Genomic DNA, 20198 nt, shown 5'->3' on the forward strand with positions numbered 1-20198 from the left:
TTTAGCTAGCCAACGTCGCCATGGACCTCGCCGACTGCAACCGTCGTGATCGGGACTATCTTTGACTATGCTCAAACTTCTTCCGTTCCAGATTTTTTTTCAGTGAAAGAATATCCGGAGTAACCTTGCGCTGGTTTAGTACCTGCGCAAGGTAAATACAAAAACAGTTGAACGGTTTTTATCCTCATTTGCGTGCGAACGATCATCAATAGAGGTACGTCTCTCCTTAAATATGTATACATTATATTTAGTAATGCAAGGCTCGTTTTTCTCCCATTAAAAATTATTTATCCCGGAATGACTCTTCCACACAGATGAACAATGGCGGGCAAAGCGGAGGTGGCGTTCCGTTTGGGCCGAACGTAGTGAAAGAATCGGGAACATATGGAAATTGTGTCCTATGTGGGTTAACTTTAAACCATGGGCGATATCCCCAACTTCTACCCTGTTTGCACTCTATTTGTCAAGCATGCCTGCCCCCAGTCAATCCAGGGTTGCAGAAAGGTATGAAGCACTTTTGTTGAACACAACTGGGTTTGGTGAATTCACTGTATCGAGCTTTTGGAATAAGGAATGTTCTATCTGACATTTTGGTAAAAAACGAGTTATTCGCATGGCCAGTTAGAGTTGCTCTTGACTTTAGATGGTGTCCTTCACAGAGTTGTTCTTTAGATGTTCTTCACAATTTACGACGGGAAAAAATAGGACGTTTTATCTTAACAAACAGGTTTGCTTTGAACTTGGTTTTATAAGGTTATATTTGCAATTCAATCACACAATTCTGCATTTCCAATCAAAAATGGATGTAAAGTGGTCGTTAAAGAGGAAGACATAACAAAACAGTTCTGAGATCTGGGACTCTCCCTATCTCAAAACTATACATTTTGATAAAAACTAATAGTTCCATGTCCTTGATTATTCATATCATGGGTTCTGACGCTCTTTTGCATTTAGATTTTTTTCAGCACTTTTGTTGAATAATTCCTGGCCACCACTTCTGCTCTTTATGGCAAAAATAATTAAATACAGGTACCTTGGAGCATGTTAAAGGCCCATTGGAGAGGCATCCCTGATTTATTATTATTTTTAAAAAAAATCTTGTTCTATATAGATATTGAAGGAGAATTTCACTGAAAATACAAACTTACCAGATTTCATGGATAACTAGTAAGTAGTTTGCTTGCTCTGTGCATCGAAGACCAGACAAATATATCAGTTTACTCATCCAGAGCTAAGCTTTAGCCATGCTGCTAGTTCTCCATGGTGTATTTGTCATTTTGTGGTTTGGAGGATGGAGGGGATACTCTTCATTTAACGATTAAATGGCTTTACTTTTCTTTTGAAATTAAATTAATCTTATGATTCAGTATCAGAACCTTTTTACTCAACCCAGATCCACATATGAGAATGCTCAATATCTCATAACTAGACTTTTGGCAGATAGAACCTTATAATTCCAAAGTCACAGAATCATTATCTAGGGGAGAGGACAAAGACTATTGAAACATTGAGAAGGGAAGCATTACAACAATGGTCTATTTCTCTCTCTCCCCAGATCTCTCTATCTCTCCAGCGTGTCCGTCCTGTGACATGCCATTTAATATTCTGGAAGTCAAAGATAATCTCTTTATTAAGAACTCTTCCAACGATCTCTGGACTGGTAATGTCCAGGTGAGACACTTTGGGGGTTAATATGAATAACTCCATCAATAATATTAACTCAGTCAATGATAGTGCTGTTCCCATAGCCTGTGAATACCTTTATAAATTTGGTGTATACAATCATCACGTCTGTGACTGCAGTGTACCTGTTGTGAGGGGTTCGTTGCAAGTGGCTGGTGTGTGGAGTGTGGAGAGGCGCTGTGTTCGGAGTGTGTATCTGCACACAGAAGAGTGAAGGTCACGAAGGACCACACTATCCGGCTCCAACCCCCAACAGGTCTGCCCTATATACCCTCAATACCATACTATTGTGCACTACGGCTATTCTTTTCAGAGACTTCTACTCATGTAGAATTTGATAAAATTATCCACAGACATCTTTTCTGCTCAAATATTTTTTCAAACATCATACCATCTTATGCAAACACCTTGTAATATTCAAGTTATATTTTATTATCTGGTCACTACACACGCACATCTGCACGCACACAAAAAAAACATGGGCCTCCCAAACATTGACTTAGAGGTCGACTGAGCCAGACACGGCCATCAAACACTTGTTGATAATAGCAGGACACTGACATAGCATGTTCATATACTAGAATGTATCATATTTTTGTATTCCCCCGCAGGAGTCTCCGCTCCCACAGTGTTTTGTCCCACACACAAACATGAGCCAATCAAGCTCTTCTGTTTGACCTGCGATCAGCTGACCTGTCGAGACTGCCAACTAATGGATCACAGGAACCACAGGTAAGTTTCCTTGCATATTGTAAATATAGTCACAGTATCATGGAAAGTTCAAATACTGTAGAAGAATCATCCTTACCTACCTTGAAGTAAACGCTAAAACACAATTCGATAGGTAAAAAACAAGGTCACTTGATTACTTCAAGGAAGAGAGAAGGACAAGATGGATTCTTTAAGCATTTGAACAGGGCCGAAGTCTCTTCACCTGTTCTCCTGAGTCTCCTCTTCCATTCCCATGCAGTTTCCAGTTCCTCCATGAGGCGATGGTCAGCCAGAAAGAGCAGCTTCAGTCCCTGGTGCAGAGAGTGAGGCAGCAGAGAGTTGCAGTGAAGCAGAGCCTCCTGGACATGGACGGCAGGTAATAACTAGTCAATTACACTGGAATGAAAGTACAATATTGGAACAGGAGTTTCTTGTCACAGGGCATGAACTTCATGTCACAAAAGTAAATCTATCTGCTGTATTGTTTAAAACTGCGTCCTCTGCATCTTAGTTGGAACAGAAACCTTCAGCTGAATATAGTAGGATGTTTTTGGTTAGTTTCTAAAGACTGCAGCTGCATATTGAAGCTGTCAGTGTAAGCAAATACAGCTAAGATCGAGCATCTGTGCAGGTCTATTCAATTATATGGTTGTTTAGGGTTAGGGTTTACCTCCGGGTCCATGCCTTCAATACCTAGACAAAAGTGCTATATCCTACCCACAAATTTTGGATTGAGGCAATGTTTTCAGCAGAATCTAGAATTGGACAAACTTTGATGTGGATGATCCTCTAGACATTTTATTACATGGGACGTTCCACCAATTCGGTGCCTTTTGAGAAGTGTAACTTCTAATTTTACTGTTCGGTCATAAAAACTTCATGAAAAAACAAGTTTTCCCAACTCAAGAGGTTAAATAAAGGAATATGACTATAGTAAGTGCCTATTAAGTTTCAAATAAATAACAGGTTTGACGATTTCATCATAAATCCAATTGTGACAGAGGAATGGAAGCCTGTTGTGTGCAACAGGGAGGGGCAATTGAATGCAAGCTTAATTTTTTGTTGTTGAAATGAAAACATTTCTAGCCTGTCTATCCATGGGTAACAGGTTGACGTGTTATGCTCGTCCCACTCACTTTTCCATCACAAAACAACAGAAAATGGCCAAAAATAGTAGAACCAGCTCACCTGCATTTACACTATAATTTGACAATTACATGTTCAATGTTTATTTTTTAAAAATTATTTAAAAATGAATTGTTTCTCCATTTTAAAACGAGAGTACAGTAACATGGATGACCTTAAAATGAGGGACAGACGTAAATTAATCTCTAATGACATGAAATCAATAATAATCTTCAGAAATGACTTTGTCAAGGCAACAAAATAACTAGGGCTTTACAATGATGGTGAGAACGTTCAGAAATTTTGGAGTTAAATATGTTAAAATCTTCCTAGAAGTCACAGTGTTCATGGAGGGACATGTCAATATGCAGAATTTTGGTACTTTAGCAAGTCTTTATTCATAATGAAAATATGATTTATTTAATTCAACTTGTGGTCTATATTAAAGGACACTTCATTTAATATAACAGGTTTTTGGTGCACAAGTTGTACTTAAGTAGCAGTCAAATGTTTGGACACACCTACTAATTCAAAGTTTTTCTTTATTTTTACACTTTTATACATTGTAGAATAATAGAAGACATCAAAACTATGAAATAACACATGGAATTACATAGTAACCAAAAAAGTGTTAAACAAATCAAAATATATTTTATATTTAGATTCTTCAAAGTTGCCACCCTTTGCCTTGATGGCAGATTTGCAAACTCTTGGCATTCTCTCAACCAGTTTCACCTGAAATGCTTTTCCAACAGTCTTGAAGGAGTTCTCACATATGCTGAGCACTTGTTGGCTGCTTTTCCTTCACTCTGCGGGCCAACTCATCTCAATTGGGTTGAGGCCTGGTGATTGTAGAGGCCAGGTCATCTGATGCAGCACTCCATCACTCTCCTTGGTCAAATCGCCTTTACACAGCCTGGAGGTGTGTTGGTCATTGTCCTGTTGAAAAACAAATGATAGTCCCACTAAGCACAAACCAGATGGGATGGCGTATGCTGTGGTAGCCATGCTGGTTAAGTGTACCTTGAATTCTAAATAAATCACTGTCACCCCCACACCATCACTTCTCCTCCTCCATGCTCCCCGTTGGGAACCACACATGCAAAGATCATCCGTTCACCTACTCTGCGTCTCACAAAGACACGGCGATTGGAACCAAAAATCTCAAATTTGGACTCATCAGACCAAAGGACAGATTTCCACCAGTCTTATGCCCATTGCTTGTGTTTCTTGGCCCAAGCAAGATTTCTTATTATTGGTGTCCTTTAGTAGTGTTTTTTGCAGGAATTCGACCATGAAGGCCTGATTCACGCAGTCTCCTCTGAACAGTTGTATGTTGAGATGTGTCACTTACTTGAACTCTGTGAAGCATTTATTTGAGCTAACATTTGAAGATACTTTAAAGGTTCTTAATTTTGACTTGGTCTTTCACCAAATAGGGCAGTCTTCTGTATACCACCCCTACCTTTTGACAACACAACTGATTGGCTCAAACACATTAATAAGGAAAGAAATTCCACAAATTAACTTTCAAAAAGGCACACCTTTTAATTGAAATGCATTCCAGGTGACTACCTCATGAAGCTGGTTCAGAGAATGCCAAGAGTGTGCAAAGCTGTCATATCAAGGCAAAGGGTGTCTACTTTGAAGAATCTCAAATATAAAATATATTTTGATTTGTTTAACACATTTTTGGTTACTATGTAATTCCATATGTGTTATTTCATAGTTTTGATGTTTTCACTATTATTCTACAATGTAGAAAATAGGAAAAATAAAGAGAAACCCTTTAATGAGTATGTGTCCAAACTTTTGACTGGTATTCTATATATCAAAGGAACACAAAAGGCATTAATTTTGTGGAAATATCCACATGTTCCCTCCCACTTGCAGATTGCTAGACATAACACAACTCAAGTCAAAGCTGAGGGAGAGCCTGAAGAGAATGCTTTTTGCTACTGTTCAACTCTTGAAATCGAGAGCCACGTCGCTCTACAACAACATAGAGGTATTTTAGCTATCCAAGACTAACACAATCCATGAAAGCTAAAGAAAGTGTGTGTGTTCATGTGATTTTGCTCTCAGGCAGAGTCGATAAAATGCTTGCTCATGTCCACCCAGACTATGTGTAATGCCGAGGTGGCAGGGATCGAGACGAGACGGAGTGCACTAAACAAACTGGGGCAGAGGCAGGACTATGTTGCTGACTTTGCTGAGAAAGCCCTGAATGTGGAGGACTTCTTTGCCCTGCTCTCCTACAAAGGGCAGGTAGGAACCCACTTGTTCTGCCTGTACAAAGCTACTCACACATTATTTTTCTTCTTTTGGCTTATATGAGAGTGCCTTATCCCCCATCTCCCCCAAAGACACTTAATTCTGAATTGAGTTGCGAATTTCTCTTTAATTTAAATGATTGAATTGAACTTGAATTGGCCACACCCCACGTGAAGCAGAATTTGAATTGGATTTGAATGAAAGGAAGGAAGTAGAATTTAATTCTATAAAATTCAATGAAATTCAAATGGCTTATTTTTTCCAAGAAATCACCATAGAAATGTTTTTGACATAATGTATGGTTACCAATACCATGTAGCATAAGGTTGAAGATTTTAATTTTTAAATGTCATTCTCCTAAAACCATTTAAAATAATTACAGTGGTCTGGAAATATTTTAAGATCCTGTTGTGGGTTTTTTATAATAATTCATCATTCCCTTAATGTTTTTAGATAACAATACATTTCCCAGAATGCATTAGGTCAAAAACTGCAGTATAGAAGGGAATAATCTAACATCTCATGACAAAGAAAATTACATCTTTGAGTTATAATCAAACTAATATTTGAAATGGTATGCGTGCTTTCATATGGTCTCATGTTCTGAGCAAGGAACTTAAACGTTAGCTTTTTTACATGGTACATATTGCACTTTTACTTCTCCAACACTGTGTTTTTGTATTATTTAAACTAAATTGAAAATTTTTCATTATTTATTTGAGACTAAATAGATTTTATTTCTGTATTATATGAAGTTAAAATAAAAGTGGTAATTCAGTATTGTTGTAATTGTCATTATTACAAATAATTATTTCAAAATCGGCCGATTTAACAGTATCTGCTTTTTTTTGGTCCTCCAATTATCTGTCGGCGTTGAAAAATTATAATCGTCGACCTCTAGTTTGAATTAAATGTTACTTCCTTCAATTCAAATTCAAATGTTGCTTTCTGTGGGGTGTGGCCAATTCAAGTTTTATTCAAATGTATTGTTCAAAATGGAATTAAATTCAGAAATTCCAAATTGATCCCAATCCTGCGTCACAAACATTACCACATCAACACACATGCGCAACCCTATCCACATATGCTCATCTCACTCCACAGATTGGATCCCAGTTACAGCATCTCTTGACTCAGAGTACTGAGCCCCCGGGGACCATGCTTAAGTTGCAGCTGGTGATTACGGATGACTTCAAGAAACAAATAGCTTCCTTTGGTAAGTCAAGATACTCCATCTCCTATTCATGTAGGCTGTTGTCAGGGTAGGTTCCTTGTTCCTTGTCAATCATTGGCTTATTGGTGAAATCAGCAGTCAGACAATATCTTCTTTAAGTAAATCAATCAAACCTTTAATGCAATTGCAGACAGAAGTTAATGGAAACAGCATGTATGTCTGAGAGTAAGTTCTGCGACCAAGCAAAGAGCGCAACTGATTAAATACCTGTGATCAGGTATGGCCAACCTAGACAGTGTTTACTTTACCTAGTTCTGGTCTCTCCTAGCCTGCAGGCACATTCTTGCAACAGCTAGGTCTTAAACACAATGACTAATATAGATAGCTTATGCAAAGTATAGTGGTAGAGTTCCGACACATAGCAACAGTATAATAGTGAGACCTGCTATTATAAGGTCTGTAGCAAGCATATGAGTCTTAAGGTCCCCTTAATCAACAATGGGGAGGGTCTTTGGTACCCTTCCCCTACAATGTGCTGGCTTTGATCTTAACACAATTCTTAGATTAAATCAAGAAAAAAAGGTTTTAGCATTGATTGCCACATAACGTGGTAGTCCAGTATTGCCCATTTAGTGTTGTTAAAATAACATGCCGAAATCAACCCAAGGAATTTTGTCATTGGGAATGGGGACCCCAGGACACAAGCTTGAGACTGTTTGGTTGTGACCATCGCATTTATATCATCGCTCCTACAATAGTATTATTTTTTTCCTTTTTTCCAGGTAAACTTTTGGGTGATATTGTTCCCTTTGCCCAATCACATGTTAGTCAAGACAACCCGCTGGAAAACCAAGAAAGACCCAATGCTCCCTCTGGCCAGGCCTCTTCCAGTGCTCCTAACATGTCCATCCATTCTGTTCCCCCTCCACCTAACCCTGTCTTCCAGCCCCCATGCCCCTCTTACACTGCCCCATCCAACCACCACAGTCAGCCCTCAACTAGTCAGCCCTCCACCTCCCGTGAGCCTCCTCCTTATCGCTCCCTGCCTGTCCACACCCCTTCAACCCTTCCATTGAGCCATCCTGTGACACCCCAGCCCTGCCCATCTACACTAGCCCCATCTCACCCCTCCCTGAATATACATAATCCACCATTCTGTCTACCACCAAACCCTGCCCAGCCATCACTTGTCCCTGCACTTCATGTCCAGTCACCATTGGTCCCCACAAACCCTGCCCAGCCATCACTTGTCCCTAAACTTCATGTCCAGTCACCGTTGGTCCCCACCAACCATGCCCAGCTATCCCCTGTTCAGCCTCCAACCTCCCCATCTCTCCAACCACTGATCGAAGCCACACCTAGACTTTATGGTATGTTCAAGGCAACTCCTCCACCTGGACGATCTCGGAGAGGTAAGGATGGAAAGTCCTGGACGTTCCACTCATACTCACCTGTAGAGATCTGCCACCCACCTTCTGGCTCGTCCTCTCCTGCAGCCGTAGCTCAGCATCAGAAAAGGAAATTTCCAAAATCGCAGCTACTGTGGATCCTCCATCAGCCTCCCTCTGTAAACCCCATCCCTGTCCTCCCGGTGAAAGCCCTAGCAGACTCCCCCTGTGATAGAAGCCTGCCTCCTACTGGTCTGGCAGACCCTGACCCAAACTCTCAGGCCAGGGAGAACGAACCCACTTCTACTGTCACTGAGTTGGAGACTGACACAGAGGCAGACAGTGCTATGGAGTTGGAGGTCCCATCAGCCTGGGGTGATAGAAAGGCAGCTGCCTGCTCGGACAGTACTTCTTCAGATCTGCCTTTCACAGGGACTTTGTCTACTGAGAGGACCTCTAATCATCTCTCTTACAGTGTCTTAACCCACACCCACCACCCCAAAGAAGAAACTGACACGGACCCTAACAGTAAACCCTCTTCTGTGGGTAGGACCCATACTGCCCCCCACAACAATAAAAAGATAGCTTATGACCAACAACATGAGGATGCTAAGGCTATCAGGTCACTTCATCGGCGTGTGAATAACTGGAGAACTGAGCTGCCAACACGCATTAGAGTTCTACTGGAGGGACCCTCTCCACTCCCCACCAGGACAGGTTCGGTGGTGGCCACTGAAATGCCAACCAGGCAACCCAACACCACCCAGCCACCGAGCTTGACCAATAGCAACAATGTTAACAACTCAAGGTCCTGGCAACCCAGGGTCTTGATTTTTCGGCTTCCCATCTCCACCCCCACTCCTGGATGCTCTCTTCCTCAGTTCCTGCTTGTCCAAGGGGCCAGCAAAGATGAGATTATTCTGCAAGAGATTGCAGAAGACCACCAGGTAAGCACGTTGCTGCACTACATGGTTTGTTCTTGATTTAAAGTCTGGGTTAAGTTTAGTGATAAAGCACTTTACGTTCTCCTTTTTAGCTTAGCAAGATAATGATGATGATGATGATCTATCCCCTCCGCTATTGTTGCAGTCCCATGGCGATGACATCACACCACCAGAGTCAGACAGCCTCCTCTGGACTAAGGCCCTGTCCTCCCCAGAGAGTCCCCCACTGCTTCAGTATGTGACCTGTGCGGCCTGTCACACTGTTGGCGGTTCGCTATTCTGTGTAGAGTGTGGGAGGGGCTACCACCAAGATTGTCATATCCCACCCATTGGTCCTTCCTTCTGGTAATCTCCCTAAAGATATAAAGTAGTAGTTTCTGTGTAAAGTTCCAGTTTGGTGGAGTTGATATTGAGGGGAATACTCTAGTCTGAGTTCCGTGTGTTAAAGCTGTGTGCTGTCTGTTTCCCTCTCTGGTAGGGAGGAGTGGAAGTGTTCACTTTGTCAGGACCTGGCCGACACCACAGACCCCTACAGTGATGACAGGCACAGGACTATGTGCCTCAGCCTAGCAGACCAGCGGGTAAGATTCACCCGTTGTGCATTTGAATTCGGATCCTCCTGCTGAGTCGGATAGCATTTAAATTGAACTTTTGGACCTGTAACTTCTTAGATTCAATGCTGGCATTAACCAGATCTTGTTATTTTCTTTGCTAACAGAAATGTGAGCATCTCCTACTCTTTCTAAGGTGTGAGAATGACAGAAACATCCTTTGCAGCACGGCTGAGGTGTGTATGAAAATATATATTAAAAACCAAAATGGCTTATTGTAACTCAATGGCATTAGTGATATTTGTAAATAATCTTATCTGTTGCTATTATTTAGCACATTTATAATGAGAGCTCTCATACTTTTGTCTCTTCAGCCCCCCTCAGATTCAATATGTCTTGACTCCATACATGGAAGGCTGCTACAACATCGATCACCCCCTTACCGTACCCCCTCCGAATTTGTCTCTGACGTCTGGGTCCTTTTCGACACCATGTTGATGAACTCAAAGGTTGTCACATCTTCTAAAATGTTATTTATATAGTAAAAAAATCACTACTGAAAGCATTTGCTAAACTACCAAATTACCTGAGAATTTACAGACAAAAATACCAGGCAAATTACATAGAATGTGTATTTTCTATTATCTCAAAGGACCAGGAGTTGGTTGTCAAGCTACGGGGCAGCTTTCAGAGGAGGTTAGGGGAAGTGTTTGGGACAGCTCTCCACCCCTCCCTCCTCAGCCACCCTAACAGCAGCTGGACTGAGACGGGGGAACCTGAGGAACCAACGGCTGCAGAGTCTCTGAAGAGGATGAAGGAGTTGCTGAATATGACCGAAGTGCCAAAAGCTAAGAAACGTCACTCCCAGGTCAGAGTTGAAACAGATGAAACTAAAATGAAGAAAATGAAAAAGGCTGCAGACTGAAAAATGGCCATTTGAAGTGGAGACTCAGAAATGTTGTTAGTCAGTTATATACAACTGACATTGTACTTTTTTAAATTAAATTAAATACAAAAGGGATTGTGTGTGACTTTGTTTTTGCACATTTGTAACAACTATGCAATATACTATGCATTACTGTAGCCTTTGTACTGTACGATAGTAAACTCAGCTAAAAAAGAAACGTCCTCTCACTGTCAACTGCGTTTATTTTCAGCAAACTTAACATATGTAAATATTTGCATGAACATAACAAGATTCAACAACTGAGACATAAACTGAACACGTTCCACAGACATGTGACAATATTGAATAATGAGTCCCTGAACAAAGGGGGGTCAACTCAAAAGTAACAGTCAGTATCTGGTGTGGGGAGGAGGATGTCTTCCCTGTAACGCACAGCGTTGAGATTGCCTGCAATGACAACAAGTTCGGTCCGATGATGCTGCGACACACCGCCCCAGACCATGACGGACCCTCCACCTCCAAATCGATCCCGCTCCAGAGTACAGGCCTCGGTGTAACGCTCATTCCTTCGACGATAAACACAAATCCGACCATCACCCCTGGTGAGACAAAACCGCGACTCGTCAGTGAAGAGCACTTTTTACCAGTCCTGTCTGGTCCAGCGACGGTGGGTGTGTGCCCATAGGCAACGTTGTCGCCGGTGATGTCTGGTGAGGACCTGCCTTACAACAGGCCTGCCTACAAGCCCTCAGTCCAGCCTCTCTCAGCCTATTGCGGACAGTCTGAGCACTGATGGAGGGATTGTGCATTCCTGGTATAACTTGGGCAGTTGTTGTTGCCATCCTGTACCTGTCCCGGAGGTGTGATGTTTGGATGTACCAATCCTGTGCAGGTGTTACACGTGGTCTGCCACTGCAAGGACGATCATCTGCCCGTCCTGTCTTCCTGTAGCGCTGTCTTAGGCGTCTCACAGTACGGACATTGCAATTTATTGCACTGGCCACATCTGCAGTCCTCATGCCTCCTTGTAGCATGCCTAAGGCACGTTCACGCAGATGAGCAGGGACCCTAGGAATCTTTATTTTGGTGTTTTTCAGAGTCAGTAGAAAGGCCTCTTTTAGTATCCTAAGTTTTCATAACTGTGACCTTATTTGCCTAATGTCTGTAAGCTGTTAGTGTCTTAATGACCATTCCACAGGTTTATGCTCATTAATTGTTTACGGTTCCTTGAACAAGCATGGGAAACTGTTTAAACCCTTTACAATGAAGATCTGTGAAGTTATTTGGATTTTTACAAATTATCTTTGAAAGACAGGGTCCTGAAAAAGGGACGTTTCTTTTTTTTGCTGAGTTTATATCAAATATTCTATGTATGCCTGTGTTTCGAACGTACTAAAATTGGCCTAGATGAAAGGTGCACTGCATGAGCATAAAGCAGCCATAGATTAAACCAGTGGTCTTGGCGATGCTGATACAACGCCACCAGATGGCGCCTGAGTAAAAGCACACTGATCAGGAGTGAACAACTTCTGGCTTTCGTCGAGGGCTGCATTCTTGATGGTTTTTGATTTAAGTTAAAATCACTGATTCCCCAGGGTGTGTACTAACTGTAAATGGTGTGTGCAGTGCATACATTTGCCCTCCCAGAGTTAAAGCTGTCTAAAATTATCATAAAATTATTTGGTTAGTGATTCACATTTCTCTGACATGTTCATATTTCCAGTGGGTTTGTGTAGAGGGGATTTACCAATCGATCAAAGTAATGAAAAATGTTGAATGTAAGATTTAAACCAACCTGAAACAGTTATTTTAATAATCACAAGAAAACTTAGCCATCATGATCACATAACAGCCCTATCAAATTAATCGGAGTTGTGACCCAGCCCACTTAAACAGGCTGTCTTCTCATTGGTTCATAAATGGCCCCACCTATCCTCCAGCTCTTGAAAACTGAATATATATTTCTTGTCACTGTACAGTACATACAGTAGCCTATATCAAAACAGGGTAATTAAAAGAGCTTTTTGAAGCATAATCCATTCCAAATGGTTGTCCAGGTCAAACCTAGCTCGCATCACTGCAGCAAGACAATTGAGGGAACTCAGCAAAAAGTGGAAGCTAATATCTTATTACTTGGGGCTGAAAATGTAGGGAAATCAGGTAAGAATGTGTTCTTGTCTTTGTGTTTAATATGCACCTTGCAATGTTCACAGAGCGGTATTTTCAACAGTTAACGAGTTATCATATGCTTTGCCATCCTTCACTCAACGGGCATTCAATGTGAAGCATGAGCAGGCATCTGGAGTATCTGATCTGACGGAAGGCCTACCTACCAATTGCATATTAGGGAATTTATTTTCAGTGACGATGTACACAAAGTTTGTACACGCTATTAAAATACATTTTGATTAAACTACACAACTTTTTCTTTTCCAGCGCTCACCGTCCGATTTATTACAAGAAGATTTATAGGCGAGTACGGTGAAATAGGTAAGCCTGCCAAATGAGTACATACATCTTGTGCGTAATGCTGACCATTTAATACATTATGATGTTTTTGATTTAATTCAAATGTTTCTCCGTCAGAATCAATTTACAGTCATATCGACACAGTTGACGGGAGGGAAATATCCTTCAACATATGGGACTCGCTCTACCCACAGGTAAACACTCTTGGACTACCCAAATGTCGCCATTCATCATAACGCATTTGCCATTGGCAAATGTTTGTCATCTAGCCATAGTGACCACTCATATGTCATGTTTTTATGTGTTTTTAGGACAGTGCAATAACTGAGTCGATAAGTGAGAAACAGCTTCAATGGGCAGACGGCGTGATACTGGTATACAGCATATGCGACCGCTCCAGCTTCGAGGTAGTGCGTCAACAAGTGCAGCGCATCCGCCACGCCAGTAGGAAGATGTCTACAACAGTGCCCATCATCATTGTTGGAAATAAACGCGATTTGCAGCACCGACGGACAGTCTCAAGTGAGGAGGGCCGACTCCTTGCTCTCTCGGAAGACTGCGTATTTTTCGAGATATCCGCAGCTGAAACATACCACGGTGTTTTGCTGGTGTTCCATGGACTGATAGATCTTATCAAAGAGTCGAGAGCTCTGCGGAAAGGTGCCGCGGGTATTAAAAGTATAGTGAGAAGCATGTCAGCTGTATTCGGGAAGAAACGTGCAGAGTAATCTACCACAGGATAGGCTACATTATGCGCAATGGGATTTGGATAGTCAGAACATGTAGGTATGCTACGCGGTTGGCCAATGCAGGCTCGGAGGCGCAATTGAGAAAAATGGTCTATGGCAGGTTGTAGTGCAACAGCAGGCGCGTTCTAACAACTTCAACAGGTTTTGATAGGGAACTTAATTTGGACGTTTTTTAGAGAGGAGAAATTGGTTCTCTTTGTAGAGTTACACACAAGTTTGAATTGCAGATGGAAGCAATCAATCAATCATTTATTCTACTTTTTGAAGTTGAAAAGTAGGTACACAATACTGTAGATAAACTGTATAAGAAATCATGTGCGCTTCCATCCTTCACTCAATAGGTATTCAATGTGAAGCATGAACAGGAATCTGAAGTAGCTGACATCTGACAATACTGTTGATCTGATGGAAGTCCTACCCATTGCCAATTGTTAGGGAGTTTATTTTCAGTGACAATGTACACTCAAAGTTTGTAAAATGTTGAAGGCTTGATGTGTGTCTAATCAGCAATGCAAAACAATTACATTTCAGTATTATACTTTATCTAAAAACGAACAACTTTAAACTTAGTAATTCTATGTTACAAGTTCTAGCAGACTTGATGCTTATATGTGCTGTGCACACCTTTGTTTGAGAATTGTAAATAAATAAATGAACATATTGATATGTGGATAAAACTTTCATTTCTGTGTAATACATCTTGGGGAAAAGTTATATGTGGTAATTTTAACGTTTATACAATGCATGAAACCGGAATGGGTTAATCTTGGAAAGTACATGTATGAGCTGAGTACTGTACTGTAGATGGGGAAAGGGCACTTTATTTCACTCTTCATAACCTCAATACATTTCACATCAGCAATACAAATGTTATTTATTTCTTGAATACAACCAATGTTATGTTGATGTATTCTGTAGGACAATCTAAAGGTGTCATGTGTTACATGTTCTGAAATATTAAATGTTATGACATTATAATAAAGACATTTTCTACTGTCTATTCGATGCTCATTCCTCAACACATTCAATTTCCTTCCATTATCCATATTTAGGCCAATCAATCAAGACTTCACCTTTAATCATGACAAGCTTTGTTTCTCACGGCTACTTTGGGAAAGAGAAAACAGAATGCGACATCAGGTTAGCACGTCATATAAGAATAGTTAGGTCTAATATATAATGGGATACAAGGTGTATAATGTCACATGATGCTCAGTTAGGAAACCAAAACAAATTTGGGTTGGCGTCTGTACATGAAGTAGAGCGCCTGAATCTTTCAGTCACAAACATTGACACATTTTGTATTACAATGGATTAATCACAGATTATGTCTGCTGAACTATGGTCCTCCTATGTGTACCCACAAACTAAAATCAACTAATAAGTCTTACACCTAGGCCTTCAAAGGGGGCCGTTTCTAGGACACTGGTGACTTCTTAGTGCTCTGTGGCCTCCACCGCGGGTATTTCGGACTCTTCTATATCGGCCTTTTCTGAGTGCCCAGGGTTCAGGTACTGCAGAATGGGGTCTAGGAGGACCTCGACAGCCCAGGAGCGCCGACGCACAGCGCTGGTGTCCAACTCATCCAGGTTGTCCTGCATCTGGCTGCCCTGGAGGCCATTGTGTGTGTTGTCCGGTGTTAGCCGGGGGGATGGGGCGTTGCCTCCACTGGATGAGCTCCTGCGGGAGCGGATTGACAGGCTTCTGCGTCTGAGTGGACTGCCGTCTCCTTTGTCAGAGCAATACTCAGTGGTCTCCACCTCAGGCACAACAGCACTGGACGAGCTCCTGCGGGAGCGGGGAGACAAGCTCTGGCGTCTGGGTGGGCTCTCATCTCTCAACTGTGCATTCTTCTCTGTGGTCTCCACCTCGGGTATTACGGTCTCGTCTGAGGATGGTTCAGAGCTCAGGTACTGGAGGATGGGGCCAAGGAGGACCTCGGCAGCCAAGGATCGGCGACGCAAAGCACTGGTAGAAGAGATGTCCAGGATGTCGAACTCCACAGAGAGAGGCTGGTCATTCCTCATCTGGCTGCCCTGGTGGACGTTGGATGGGTTGCCAGCACTTGATGAGCTTCTGCGAGAGTGGACAGACAGGCTCTTGCATCTGGGTGGGCTCTCGTCTCTGACTTCTGTGTTCTCGGTGTTGTCCACCTCGGGTACAACAGGCTCCTCTAAGGGTGGCTCAGAGCTAATGTACTGGAGGATGGAACCTAGGAGGACCTCGGCAGCCGAGGAGGGGCGACGCACGGTGCTGGTAGAAGGAAGCTCTAGGGGGTCCAGCTCCAGAGAGAGAGGCTGGTCGTCTGGCTTCTGGCTGCCCCAGCGAGAGAGAGGCTGGTCATCTGGCTTCTGGCTGCCCCGGCGAGAGAGAGGTTGGTCGTCTGGCATCTGGCTGCCCCGGCGAGAGAGGGGCTGGACATCCAGATTACCAGCACTTGATGAGCTTCTGTGGGAGCCAGCAGACAGGCTGTTGCTTCTGGATGGGCTCACGTCTCTTGCATCTGAGTAGTACTCAGTGCTCTCCCCCTCGAGTGCAACGGCCTCATCTGAGACTTTCTCAGGACTCTGGTCCTCAGTGGTCTCCACCTCGGGTGCAGAGGCACAGTACGAGCTCCAGCGGGAGCGAGCAAACAGGCTCTTGTGTCTTGGTGGGCTCTCGTCTCTGGCTTCTGTTTGGTTCTCGGTGGTCTCCACCTTGGGTATAATGGTCTCGTCTGAGGGTGGCTCAGAGCTCAGGTACTGGAGGATGGGGCCAAGGATGACCTCGGGAGCCAAGGATCGGCGGCGCAAAGCACTGGTAGAAGAGATGTCCAGGATGTCGAACTCCACAGAGAGAGGCTGGTCATTCCTCATCTGGCTGCCCTGGCAGACATTTGATGAGTTGCCAGCACTTGATGAGCTTCTGCGAGAGCGGACAGACAGGCTCTTGCATCTGGGTGGGCTCTCGTCTCTGACTTCTGTGTTCTCGGTGTTGTCCACCTCGGGTACAAAAGGCTCCTCTAAGGGTGGCTCAGAGCTAATGTACTGGAGGATGGAACCTAGGAGGACCTCGGCAGCCGAGGAGGGGCGACGCACGGTGCTGGTAGAAGGAAGCTCTAGGGGGTCCAGCTCCAGAGAGAGAGGTTGGTCGTCTGGCTTCTGGCTGCCCCAGCGAGAAAGAGGCTGGTCATCTGGCTTCTGGCTGCCCCGGTTAGAGAGAGGCTGGTCATCCGGGTTGCCAGCATTTGATGAGCTTCTGCGGGAGTGGGCAGACAGGCTCTTCCGTCTGGATGGGCTCTCGTCTCTTGCGTCTGAGTAGTACTCAGTGCTCTCCACCTCGGTTGCAACCACACTGGACGAGCTCCAACGGGACCGGGCAGACAGGCTCTTGCATCTTGGTGGGCTCATGTCTCTTGTGTCTGAGTAGTACTCAATGCTCTCAACCTCAAGTGCAACGGCCTCATCTGAGCCTTGCTCAGGGCTCAGGTCCTCAGTGATCTCCACCACGGGTGCAACGGCACTGGACAAGCTCAAGTGGGAGCTGGAAGACAGGCCGTTGAGTCTGGGTAGGCTATCGACTCTGGCTTTTATGTGGTTCTCGGTGGTCTCCACCTTGGGTACAAAGGGCTCGTCTGAGGATGGCTCAGAGTTAATGTACTGGAGGACGGAACCTAGGAGGACCTCGGCAGCCGAGGAGGAGCGACGCACGGTGCTGGTAGAAGGAAGCTCTAGGGGGTCCAGCTCCAGAGAGAGAGGCTGGTTATCTGGCTTTTGGTTGCCCCGGCGAGAGAGGGGTTGGTCGTCAGGCTTCTGGCTGCCACGGCGAGAGAGGAGCTGGTCATCCGAGTTGCCAGCACTTGATAAGCTTTTGCGGGAGTGGGTAGATAGGCTCTTGTGTCTGGGTGGGCTCTCGTCTCTGATTTCTGTGTGGTTCTCGGTGGTCTCCACCTCGGGTATAATGGACTCGTTTGAGGATGGCTCAGAGCTCAGGTACTGGAGGATGGAACCTAGGAGGACCTCGGCAGCCGAGGAGGGGCGACGCACGGTGCTTGTAGAAGGGAGCTCCAGGGGGTCCAGCTCCAGAAAGAGAGGTTGGTCGTCTTGCTTCTGGCTGCCCCGGCGAGAGAGAGACTGGTCATCCGGGTTGCCAGCACTTGATGAGCTTCTTTTGGAGCGGGCAGACAGGCTCTGGTGTCTGGGTAGGCTCTCGTCTCTTGTGTCTGGATGGAAATTGGTGGTCTCCACCTCAGGTATAACAGTCTCATCTGACAGTTGCTCAGGGCTCAGGTACTGGAGGATGGAACCTAGTAGGACCTCGGCAGCCGAGGAGGGGCGATGCACGGTGCTGGTAGAAGGAAGCTCTAGGGGGTCGAGCTCCAGAGAGAGAGGTTGGTTGAATGGCTTCTGGCTTCCCCGGCGAGAGAAAGACTGGTAACCCAGGTTACCAGCACTTGATGAGCTTCTGTTGGAGCCAGCAGACAGGCTCTTGCGTCTGGATGGGCTCACGTCTCTTGCATCTGAGTAGTACTCAGTGCTCTCCACCTCAAGTGCATTGACCTCACCTGAGACTTCCTCAGGTCTCAGGCCCTCAGATGTCTCCACCTCGGGTGCAACAGCACTGGACGAGCTCCGACGGGACCGGGTAGACAGGCTCTTGCGTCTGGGTGGGCTCATGTCTCTTGTGTCTGAGTAGTACTCAATGCCCTCCACCTCAAGTATAATGGCCTCGTCTGAGCCTTGCTCAGGGCTCAGGTCCTCAGCGGTCTCCAGCACGCGTGCAACAGCACTGGACAAGCTCCAGTGGGAGCTGGAAGACAGGCTCTTGTGTCTGGGTAGGCTCTCGTCTCTGGCTTTAATGTGGTTCTCGGTGGTCTCCACCTTGGGTACAACAGGCTCGTCTGAGGATGGCTCAGAGCTAATGTACTGGAGGACGGATCCTAGGAGGACCTCGGCAGCCGAGGAGGGACGACGCACGGTGCTGGTAGAAGGAAGCTCTAGGGGGTCCAGCTCCAGAGAGAGAGGCTGGTTATCTGGCTTTTGGTTGCCCCGGCAAGAGAGGGGTTGGTTGTCCGAGTTGCCAGCACTTGATGAGCTTTTGCGGGAGTGGGCAGATAGGCTCTTGTGCCTGGGTGGGCTCTCGTCTCTGGTTTCTGTGTGGTTCTCAGTGGTCTCCACCTCGGGTATAATGGACTCGTCTGAGGGTGGCTCAGAGCTCAGGTACTGGAGGATGGAACCTAGGAGGACCTCGGCAGCCGAGGAGGGGCGACGCACAGTGCTTGTAGAAGGGAGCTCCAGGGGGTCCAGCTCCAGAGAGAGAGGTTGGTCGTCTTGCTTCTGGCTGCCCTGGCGAGAGAGAGACTGGTCATCCGGGTTGCCAGCACTTGATGAGCTTCTTTGGGAATGGGCAGACAGGCTCTGGTGTCTGGGTAGGCTCTCATCTCTTGTGTCTGGATGGAAATTGGTGGTCTCCACCTCAGGTATAACAGTCTCATCTGACAGTTGCTCAGGGCTCAGGTACTGAATGATGGGGGCTAAGAGGAACTCGATGGCTGAGGAGCGGTGGCACACAGTGCTGTCCAGCTCCACAAAGAGAGGCTGGTCTTCCTGCTTCTGGCTGCCCTGGCGAGAAAGAGGCTGGTCATCAGGCTTCTGGCTGCCCTGGCGAGAGAGAGACTGGTCATCGTCGTTTGCTGGGTTGGCCGGGGCTGGGCCGGGGACTGGGCTGGGGTCTGGGGGATTGATGCTGCTGGATGAGCCCCTGCGTACTGAAGAGCGACGACACACAGCGATGTTGGAAGGGAGATCCAGGTTCTTGAGCTCCAGAGAGAGAGTCTGGTCATCCTGCTTCTGTCTGCCACGGCTGCCGTTGGGCGATTTGGCTGAGGCTGGACTGGGGGCACTGGTTGAGCCTGTTTGGGAGCGGGCATACGAGCTCTTGCGATTGTGTGGGCGGCCGTCCATGGCCTTGAGAAAGAGGCTACTGGCAGAACTGCTGCGAGTGGTGTCAGAGGACAAGGATTCCTGCTGGTTGAGGAAGTCCTCCACCTCCTGATCACTTGGCTGCTGGAGCTGAGACAGAGACAGAGATAGAGAGAGAAAGAGAGACAGAGAAAGGAAGAGAGACAGAGACAGAGAAAGAGAGAGAGAGAGAGAGAAAGAGACAGAGAGAGAAAGCGAGACAGTGAAAGGAAGAGAGACAGAGACAGAGAAAGAGAGAGAGAGAGAAAGAGACAGAGATAAAA

At 45.1% G+C, this 20198-nt stretch overlaps 3 protein-coding genes across 3 annotated transcripts; 2 read left to right on the forward strand and 1 right to left on the reverse strand.

The window, feature by feature from the left end:
* On the forward strand, positions 1-10871 carry trim33l (tripartite motif containing 33, like). The gene is made up of 15 exons (XM_024393945.2): positions 1-214; positions 315-504; positions 1556-1671; positions 1804-1939; positions 2295-2415; positions 2654-2770; positions 5413-5527; positions 5641-5787; positions 6898-7009; positions 7750-9302; positions 9445-9644; positions 9778-9880; positions 10018-10086; positions 10225-10359; positions 10503-10871. The coding sequence occupies exons 2-15, from the start codon at positions 315-317 to the stop codon at positions 10773-10775; spliced, it is 3387 nt and encodes a 1128-aa protein (XP_024249713.1). The 5' UTR covers positions 1-214; the 3' UTR covers positions 10776-10871.
* A 1857-nt stretch (positions 10872-12728) lies between these two features.
* On the forward strand, positions 12729-14973 carry zgc:171704 (ras-related and estrogen-regulated growth inhibitor-like protein). The gene is made up of 4 exons (XM_024393965.2): positions 12729-12917; positions 13194-13247; positions 13344-13420; positions 13538-14973. Exons 1-4 carry the CDS (start codon positions 12803-12805, stop codon positions 13952-13954), a joined length of 663 nt encoding a protein of 220 aa, XP_024249733.1. The 5' UTR covers positions 12729-12802; the 3' UTR covers positions 13955-14973.
* LOC112244652 (serine/arginine repetitive matrix protein 2-like) lies at positions 14717-20055 on the reverse strand. The gene has a single exon (XM_042310763.1). It carries the CDS (start codon positions 19915-19917, stop codon positions 15412-15414), a length of 4506 nt encoding a protein of 1501 aa, XP_042166697.1. The 5' UTR covers positions 19918-20055; the 3' UTR covers positions 14717-15411.
* Positions 20056-20198: the final 143 nt, after the last annotated feature.

Source organism: Oncorhynchus tshawytscha, linkage group LG03 (genome assembly GCF_018296145.1).
Source record: "Oncorhynchus tshawytscha isolate Ot180627B linkage group LG03, Otsh_v2.0, whole genome shotgun sequence".
In the NCBI taxonomy this organism is placed as follows: domain Eukaryota; kingdom Metazoa; phylum Chordata; class Actinopteri; order Salmoniformes; family Salmonidae; genus Oncorhynchus; species Oncorhynchus tshawytscha.